The 10,426-nt window shown below is 40.1% G+C and overlaps 1 protein-coding gene across 1 annotated transcript; it reads right to left on the bottom strand.

Moving 5' to 3' along the window:
* Positions 1-2,436: 2,436 nt before the first annotated feature.
* Positions 2,437-6,952, bottom strand: LOC127360945 (N-lysine methyltransferase KMT5A). Its single transcript, XM_051395465.1, has 5 exons — positions 6,903-6,952; positions 3,657-3,776; positions 3,094-3,256; positions 2,725-2,917; positions 2,437-2,550 (listed from the first exon to the last, which is right to left on the bottom strand). The coding sequence occupies exons 2-5, from the start codon at positions 3,766-3,768 to the stop codon at positions 2,437-2,439; spliced, it is 582 nt and encodes a 193-aa protein (XP_051251425.1). The 5' UTR covers positions 3,769-3,776; positions 6,903-6,952.
* Positions 6,953-10,426: the final 3,474 nt, after the last annotated feature.

Here is a 10,426-nt window from a genome sequence, read left to right as displayed (position 1 = left end):
GAGAAGTGTCGAAGACAATCAGACCCACGGTAGCAGGTAAAAGCAGATGGTCTTGCAAATAAGTAGATGTTCTCCTGAAGAACCCCACATTCCTCCCGTTTGCTGACAAGCAGATCCAATGCTTGTTGCATTGCTGGGGTCAAAAGCACAGGAACTTTTCTTCCCCTTTTTCCTCTTATCTCTATCCTCCTGAAGTGCTGACAGAGTTTCTTTTCCAGATCTGAGAGGGCTATGTTCACATCTTCCTCAGGGTCTGTTGGATTTTGAGACAAATATGCAGAGCGGGGCATTTTTGACACCTCTCCTGCTCGCCGTCGGTTGAACAAGATGACTTCTGTCAAAGTAACCTTTGCCAGCTGTGTCCATGCCTGGGGGGGATGTCTCTGTGGACAGCTTGCTGTAACTATGTCGTTGTTGCACATCTAAATAAGAATGAGAGTCTAGACATCTTTTGTGAATGGTAGCAACAGGGGGGCATTCCACTTAGATTCCTGAAGTGTTCTCAGTGACGCAGCTGATATTAGTTCATTCCACCTGGTTTCATATACTCTGCGGAATGTACGAGCATCTTTTGCTGCACTGTAGTCAGTCTGTACATTTGCACGGCTTTCAACAAGCATCGAAGTCTTTGTTAAGCTGTGTCCAATTTTGAGAGCAAGACTTGGTCGCGTGTATGCATTGGTTTCACTGTCATAGCCAGCTACACGTTTCACTGCTTCCACAACATGCATGAAATTTACAGGTCTGACGTGGTCTTGAATGGTCTTCAAGGGAGTGGTTTTCCTAGAGCAAACCAGAAGCCGTGTTTGCCAACATCATGTCAAAGCCGGTTGTATAGATGCTCACCAAACTCCATGATACAGACATCAGATTTGACTGCAGAATAAACTTCATCTTGAATCATGTTGCTTAAGAGCTTCCAAAATTCTACTTTGACACCAGGGGGTGGAGGTGCAGCAAATGCACAGAGGGCCTGAACACGTGTTTTGCCAGGTTTTTGTGAAACACCAGGTTTGAACTTGCAGATCGTCATGTGCCGCCAAAGAACTTTCTTTGTGAAAAAGCCATGACAATATATGCAATGCAGGAAATTTTGTTTTGGTTGCTTGCGAGGAACAAGATTTCCAACACCAGAATTTAACACATCAATATTGTGTGCAAAGTTGCCCCTATTCCTCAAATGTCCCAGATGCATGCGTCTCTCTTTGGAGCCTTTTGGGAAGGACACAGCCTGTGCAACCTCTGGTTTATTCTGATGAGCACGTTCCAAATGCCTTGCCATTTTTACAACTCCCAACTTACAATACAAACAGTATTGTTTTTTGTTGTATATTCTTGATCCATTCTCCTTTTTAGAGACAGCAGGTATGGAAAGTGAACCACCAGCCACACTATCAAGTGGATGAATCAGAATGAATGAATGAATCTGATTATTCACCTTTAGAAAAGAAAATATGAATGAAATTAAAGTCAGCAAACTAATATCTTGTGTGATATATCAGTAACAAAGTGTTAATCTCTACACTGTGTCTTACCTGTATGCTTTTGGTCCTCCTCAGCAGTGGGACACACTCTTGGTCCTGTTCAGACAGGCTGAGTTCAGTCTGCAGTGACAAAAACAAATTCAAGTTATGTTATGTTTATTTGGACATTGACATAAAAGACAGATTGATAACACAATACAGGGAAATGCTAAAAACATTTATTAAACGCAATTTACCTCAGATGTCTTATCAAAATTGGCAGGACATGTAGATGAACACTGAGATTCATCAGAATCCATGTAGTTTACAACAGACTGATTCATTCCAACATTTTTCTTTGGAAGATGGAGTCCTAGTTCATCTGAGCACTATAAAAAAAAGAGACAAGTAAACAATAACGCGCAAACATAAATGCATACTTTACAAACAGGAAATTTTTAAAAAAACTTTGGAATCAAGAGAAATTTAAATTCTGCTCCTGAAGAAAATTGCACTTTGGGGGACTTACTTTAGTGGCCCAAAAAGAAGATATTTTGGTTCATACAAAAGATGAAGGCTGGCAAGACAATATTGACTTGTAACCAACAGTTGGTATGACTGGTAGAAGGCAAACTGTGCTCAGCTTCAACAACACATGCCATACATGGCATTTTTGAAGTTTAGGGACAGAAAAACTTAAAGAAGTATAGTTAATTATGTAGAATATCTTTCAGTTACCGTGGACCCCACAACAACAAAAGATCTGACAGGTGTGTGTGAGACTGGCCTTCTAAACACACTGATTGGACCCCATTAAATCACAAAAACCAGAAAGTGCTTGTTGGCAGCATATGTATGAATTCAGACTGACACTGGTGTTAAGAATTTAACCAAAATGTGCCAATACTTAATTAATCAAACTGGAGAGGCTTAAAAACTGAAGTTTTAACAGATAATTGACAAAAAAAGAAATTCAGACAAATATTAATACCTGGTTCTGGGAGCAAGTAGATCTATCAGGATCCTGGTCTTTGGTTCTGGAGATGTCAGCATGAGAAGACTCAGTGACAGTCAATGGTCCTCCAACCTGAGGATTGAGTTCAACACACATATTCAGATCATTTTGATGAGTGGTCAACACCAGCTATCATACATGAAAACTGAAACGCTATTCTGAACAATACAAAAGTTAAATTAACCAGTGGCACAACACCAGTATTGGATTAATTATTTGGCATTCAAGAACTCAATTATTTCAAACCTTTTTCCTCCAAGGCCAGTCAGTTCCTCCATAGTCATAGGTTATTTCTTCTCCAACATTAATGTCCCGCAGAGCAAAGAGACACAGGTGTGGTTTGCCTTCTGATATGACCTTCTTCATCTTGCAGTTTGGATGGTTGTGGTCATCATTGACAAGTCTTCCCAGACTGCCATCTTCTCGAGCTGCATCAATACTGCAGAAAAGACAAATCCGTGATTAGGCTTCAAAAAATTAAATCACTTCTCTCCGTTGTCAATAATCCATCAATATTTTGAAAATGTACTTCAGATTATCTGAACTGACTGATGAATTAATATCACACATTTGCTGCTTAACTGTTCAGAAATGTCAAATTCATGTAAGCCTTACCACCATGTTCTTTCTTGCCAGTGGAAGTCAAACATGAAGACTGTACATTTAACATGATATGTCCTCCTCCTCCGTTGAGATTCTTCAGAATTTATCAGTTCTCCTCTGTACTCCACCACAAAGTCTCCTTTATGGAAATGTGCCTTGGCAAACACCCCTCGACCTAGTGCACAAATACAGATACCACACTGGTTCTCACCCTAGAAGTTAGCGCAATGGACAGGATATTATTAACAGGTTTAAATTATTAAACCCCCCCAATCCTTCTCAATAAAGAAATAATTCCCTTTAAAAATAATAATTCATAATTTGGTTTTAGCATCCTTATGGCACACTATGTTGGTCAAAGTATTGTATAACCACTATAACTGGCCTGAAACAGTGGCAATATTGAAAATATTCAGTTAGGCCATCACAACAAAACTAGGCTAAGATGAACAAAATTCACTGCCTTATTTTATGCAATGATCCTTTATATTTAATAAATCCCTAAGTCTTATCAAGACTACTACATAAAACAAAAAACTACATAATATCCAAACCAAATTATATCAGATTATTACCTTTAAAAGAGTTTATGTATTTCACTTCCAACTCTGCTGTCTTGTCCAGGGCCTTGGCAGCATGTTCTACTGCATCCGTTTTGGGAGATTTCCTGCGTCTCACTGCAGCCATTGATGATCCTATAATTACATATAGTGGCGTTTTAATGTAACCAGATACTCCACTAAAGCATACACTGTATTAAAAATATTTATATGGTAGGCAACTACATCGAAACATTGAGAGTACATTTCAGCAATAATAAGTGGCTTATCTCAGTTTCAGCCCAAGAAAAATTCACAGATCCATCAGAGAAATAACTATTTAACATGAAGTTCAATTGCCATGTGTCATTAAATCACAGATCCATCAGAGAAATAACTATTTAACATTAAGTTCAATTGCCATGTGTCATTAAATCACAGATCCATCAGAGAAATAACTATTTAACATTAAGTTAAATTGCCATGTGTCATTAAATCACAGATCCATCAGAGAAATAACTATTTAACATTAAGTTAAATTGCCATGTGTCATTAAATGTCCTTCTGTGTCAGAATCAGACTTTCACCTTGAACTTAACTCAACAAAATGCTGGGCTTTTTTACTGGGGATAGTTGGCACGTTAAACTTGAAACTGGAGTTTAGATAAATAATTGTTGTCTTGTGTCACATTCATCACACTGTAATGTGGTTTATTGATTCAATTAATGATCAAACTCAGGTGGCATAACATAGCATAACATCCCACGGTAGTAAGAGAAGCAATACACAAAGCCTGTTGCTTTAAAACTTTATAATGTGCAACAGCATTGTAATAATTCACATATTTGATTTCATGTTCAGGTGAATGTGTCCTTTTTATCCATTAAAGAAACGTTTCTCTGATTTTGACCACATGCTAACATTTAGACTTAAACACTTAAACCAAATAAAATCTGCTCAGAAAGAAATCTTGATAAAAGTACTTTTATTAACGCTCTCATTTCCATGTGCAGACATCAAACACAGAAGTCCAGTGCTGCTGTTGAGGAAGGGAGCGCTTGTTTTGTGTAGTGAGCACGTCCTGTAAGGGTGGTCATGCTATCATTGCCTAAGACTCCAATGTCCCCGCCCACCAGGCACGTCACTGTACATGTATCAAGTGAACCCAAGCTGTCTTTTGATACAAACGAGGCTATTTATTCAGAAATAGATGATCAGTTTTTATTTATTGATAGAAGTTAACAAGATAACTTTTAACTCCGTTTCATTTTTAATATGTGTGATCTATATTTTTAGCTTAGCGTTAGCATCTCCGTGCTACACATACAAACATAAAATATTGCTAATTAATGTATTTACTGGCAAAAGTTTAGGATCTTATGTGTGAATATTATGGACATAGTGCATTTAATATATATGTTCAACAATTATTAATTGCTGATAGTATTGAGTCTTTACAGTTAATTAATTCAATTACCTTTAAATTACCTTTGTATTAGCAGCTAGCTAATCAAACAGTTAGCCTCCGTGGAAGTCAGCTGCTTGTGTGTGTAGAGTGTGTGTGTAGAGTGTGTGTAAAGTGTGTGTAGAGTGTGTGTAGAGTGTGTGTAGAGGTAGTACCAGAGCCCGTCTACAGAGAGCCTGGCCTCTCTCTATTAAGTCCCATTGTACTGAATACTGGTTGCAGTTCCAGCAGAGGTCCACTGGGGGCGCTCTCCCATCAGTGCAGAATGAATGGGAGCAGATGGAGCTAGACGGCTACATTTGTCTCTTTCACCTGATTGTGGTTGAGAGATCTCAGATGTGATTGTAGTTTTTAAAGTTCAACATGGGTTATAGGTCGAAAGCTGAATGAACGAGTTCTGATGTCCTTTAGATTTCTTACAGGACGAGTTGTTGTTGCCCATAACGCGCTAGCATTCTGCTAATGAACGCTGATTGGTCAGTGAAGGACTGATTACGACCAGAGATCCCGCTTGATGGCATCGTGGCATCCGAAGCCCGACCACAATGTTAAGGCGGATTTTTTTTTTTAACACAGAAACTTTTTTTGTGTTGCTGGTACTTTTATCTGCCTATCGTTACGTCTGTGTCGTCGATGCCTCGAGAGAAAAGGAAGCACAAAGAGACTCGAGGCTTGCCGTAAAGCGGTATCTCTGGCCGTACGATGTGTATGACGTCACTGACATTTTAAAAGACTTTTTAAAGAAAATAAGTGACTCTAAAGAATCTAACACCCAGCAATGTGTCATTTCTTTGCGTCCCCTTTCGAATGCAACATTCAAATTACTAGACAAACAATGATATCCTGAGAAAAGTGGATTGTGAGGGTACAGCTCCATAGAGCTCCATTCATTCTGCACTCATCCTGTGAGCGCCCTCATGTGGAACCAGAGGGGAACTGCAACAGTTCAGAACCCGGAAGTTTACTGAGAGTGGAACTTCTCTCCTTATTAGACATTCTCTGGTAGTACCACCCTCTGCCATCAGGGGGCGCTACTGAGTGAGATCGCCCACACCCCCCGAGGGTTATCGATCACACTGCCCCTCATATTACATCATAAAGTCCGACAGACTCAGTAACCATAGTAACACAGTGACATCACAGAGCTGCTGTGTGCTAATCAAAGCTACAATGCTACCAAACTAATGACCTCCGCTGCTGAATTACACACAGTACGGGGTCTTCTTCTGATCACAGCTGTATTGATCCACACGGTGAACAGATACTGAGCTACCCAGCAGATAATAAGTTACCAGGTTAAAGACAATTAAACCTATCTGACGTTATCTTCCCGGTTCTATGCAGCTCAACGAGCTAACAGCTGATGAGCAGCTACAGTTTGTTCACTCGGAGGTTTTCTGCTCTTTCTAACAGCGACACAAACATATTACTGACTGAGCACGTTTAACTCAATACAGACCAACATAAAGCCAATTTAACAGTTACAGTGTTACGGACCCCCCAGCACGAAGCTGTACATAATCAAATGATTCAAAAGCTGGTTTTGCATAATATGTCCCCTTTAAACAATCATATTTTTTAAATAGAGGACAAAATTGGTAGATCAGGACATCTCTGCACTTATTGCAGAAATATTGGAAATATTTGGATATTGCACTCAACCTTATTATGATTTTGACAGTTTTTCAGTATGCTGTCCTGACTTGTAGTAAACCTACTTCAAAAGATGTGGCTTTGCTATTTTTACTATGTATAAATCAGTAGTGAATTCATTTTTTCACAAATCTGCATTACTAGTGGCCTTTTCTGCTCTCACCAGACTGACGATACAGCTGAAATTTTCGCTGTTTGATGCCCAAATATAGCCCCTCGATGTTCCTCTGCAGGTCATTTTGGGTTGTTGCTCCTTTGAATGACAACAAATTAATTAATGCCCATCTCAGTTTACAATCAGCCTCTTTTCAGATCCCCTGTACAAGAGCAGAGCCAAATGATTCTTTAAAATATGCCATCAAATAATTTTTTCCAAGTACCTGAGGTCCGCTGCTGAACATCAGACACCCACTGCTGGACTGTGTCTTGCTGTAGAGATAACTCAGCGGTGAGTTTCTCCAGGTCCTTTGTTGCCTCTGTAATCCTTTGTACAGTCTGTCCGAAAGAAATCTGTGTTAACAAATCCTGAGACACAATTTAAAAACAAAAATGTTATTATACATATTTGCCTAGTTAGTACCTTGATGTATCTTTCGGCCAGTGTCCGGTCAAGGTTTTCTGCCTTTCGCTTGTTCCAGCCACTTGCCTGGATTGTTAGCATGTCTGTGCGAACTTGACACACAATGTATGTGCAGTAATTTAGGTTCACAGTGAGGACCAAAGGTCAGATACTACATTGATCATTCTCTAATATTGTCACATAAACCTGGAAAGAATCATACACTTAATTAACGTGTCAGAAGTTAAATTATTAGAAAGAGAATCCTGATCAGTGGAAAAGTGCTGACTAGACAATTGTTTTCAAAGGGAGCACCTATGCATGGAACTCTAAAATGCAAAGGCCGAGCCTCAGTGTTCAAACCCCTTCTCAGAATATGGGAAATATTTAAGTCTGGTGCTGTTTGTCTTCTCTGGAGTTGGACACCTGCAGAGATTTGACTCCACCTGACCACGAGGAAGCACTCTATTGTAGAGAGGTGCTACACCTTCTGGTTTGGTCGATGTGGAGAAGGATTCATACTGCAGCATGATAACGACCCCAATCACACCTCAAAGCTCTGACAGAACCACTTGAAGACCAAAGACTATAATAAAAAAAATAGCGCTACTATCAAAACAAACAATATGTCAGCTTGTGGTCTCAATTTGGACACAACTATACATGAACAATGCTTACCGGCTTTTGACATGTACTTGGAACATATGGCTGCTCGGGAGAGGAAGCTGTTAACCTGTTCAACCTCCTTCCCGATTGTTGTTCCAGCTCCTTCTTGATTGTATGTCTCCCCCCCCCATTTTAACTAACACATTTACATGAATGTTATCATTTGGAAAACAAAAAGTAGGGGCAGAGGACAGTCAATCATAATGTGTGGTACAGATGGTAAGAAATACATCTAATTGTCATTACACACATCCATTAATGCGCTTTTGCATGCATGATGGGGAGAAATGGGCGCATGTTCAGCAAGTCCTCCAGCTCTGGACAGTGGTCCACAACTCTCTGCAGATATGGCCAATATTTGCAGACCACATCAGAGCAAAGAAACTGGACGGTCTGTGAAGCTAGCTGTATCTGGAGATATAATGGGTATGCAAATATTTCTCCACAGCACGGCTTTTGAATCGATGTAATTTGCGGTTCCCATCCGCTGCAACTGCCAACATGGAGGGTGTGCATGCAGGACACTGAAAATGCTGGACCTGAGACAGCTTGTCAACCTCAAATTTGGCATAGGCCTATTCGCGGAAGGCCCTCTGCATCGTGTCCCCACATATCTTACCACTCTGAGAACAAACATTTTTTAGATCCTGTGGCGGGACAAGAATGGACCAGAATCAAAGTTCAGTGAAAACCCACTAAGGTGGGTGCTTTATTTTTCTTTGTGCAGCAAAGCAATGAGTGCAGCGGTGTAGGCCCCTCGTGGTGTGGCTGGTGTGTCGGGTTGGGTCAGGTCTTGGGGAAATCAGCTGGGTAGGCGAGGTGTGGTAGAGGGGCTCACTGGTGAAGTGGTTCATGGAGGGAGCAGGAGACCTCGAGTTCCAGTGCAGCTGGGCGGGTCGTTCGGCTCCAGTCCTCCTTGTGTTCACTTTACGGGCTTTCTGGGTGCAGGAAACAGAGCAGTGGTTAGCTGGAGAGGCAAACACAGACTCACCTCCCTTGGTCAGTGTGGCTCCTTTTGTCCTGGCCTGACGAGGGCAAACGGGAGGCAGCTTGAGGTGGTAATTAGTGGTTGCCAGCCGTGCCTTGTTGTAGCCTAGCTGCTTGGCCATGTGCTTGGGTTGACAAACACAATAGGAGGCAGCACTCCACCGGCCATGTCCTCTAGAGGGTGCTGAAGCGACCTTTGAAGGCGTGCACCCGGCATGGCAACGATTCAAGTGCCATTTGGCCACAATCCTCATACGTGGTGAACAAGTCCACCATGTACAAGGTCTAAAATTGACAGTGGCTGGCCAGTAACCACTTTCAACCAGATCACTTATGGTCACTGGCAAGGTTTTTCCACAGGAGCAGTTTACTAATGGAAGGAAGAGGTTGTATCTTCCTGAAATTTCAGAGAAAAACAATTATCTCTTGTTCACAAGAAACAAAAAACACAATATGAAGAAATACAAAAACAATGTTACCATTAACCACGGAATAATGAGTTGATCAGCAAATCAACCTCAGACATGTAGTGGGCGAGGGTTTGATCCGTCAGACGGACTGAAATCACAAAGGGAGTCCTATGTGGAATCTGGGGCCACAGCTATGCTCTACGTTTTGGCACTTTGGACCAGCGTAGACAGGGTACGTTTTTATATGAGACTGGGTTGAAAAATACATGTCACATCATTTCCTGCTCCTAAATTCTGATAAAACTGAGATGCTGCTCATTGGCCCTGCTCTACATAAACACCAGTTTGATCAAGCAACAGTAACTCTCAATGACTGTGTGATTGAACAATAAAATCTAAAATAGAAACAAAATACTAGAGATGAATTCAACAACATCAGAAGGCACTAATAGTAGAAACAGTTGTAGTAGTAGTGACAGTAGCAGTGTGAAGCAGTGTGTTGTTGCAGACACTAGAGGGCAGCAGAGTGAAGGTTTTATTCTTCACAGCAGCACAGAACAGATAGAAGTACTGTCATATAAACTGTAGTATGAGCTGATAACTACAGGTTGAAAGTGAGGGATTCACTGGAAAATAATATATGAACATAGTAAAGATGAATTCTATAACATAATTTAAAATAATTATAAAATTGGGTAATGGTTAACCTAAGGCTAAATGTTAGTCTTAATGAATATTGTATCACTGTTCTTAAAATTTGTAATGCTAATCACTAGCAAATAAAGTGAATTAAAAATAAAAGTAAGTAAAAATATTAAAGGTGCATTGCACTTATTGTGTTCATATTAAAATCATTCAGCTTTAAATTGGTTATACATTTTAATAAGTTGTAACCCAACTACACTGTGTTTGAGCTGCTTTTGTTTATTAAAATGTACATGATAAATACATTAGTAGTGATCCAATTAAATTTCATATTTAAAGTCTAAAATATTAAAATGATGTCTGGAAACAGTTAAAAACAATGTCACATATAGAAAGTGATGGTAAATAATTAATTTGTAG

This window comes from Dicentrarchus labrax, unplaced genomic scaffold (assembly GCF_905237075.1).
Source record: "Dicentrarchus labrax unplaced genomic scaffold, dlabrax2021, whole genome shotgun sequence".
Taxonomy (NCBI): Eukaryota; Metazoa; Chordata; class Actinopteri; family Moronidae; genus Dicentrarchus; species Dicentrarchus labrax.
This window is presented reverse-complemented; position numbering and strand designations above follow the sequence as displayed.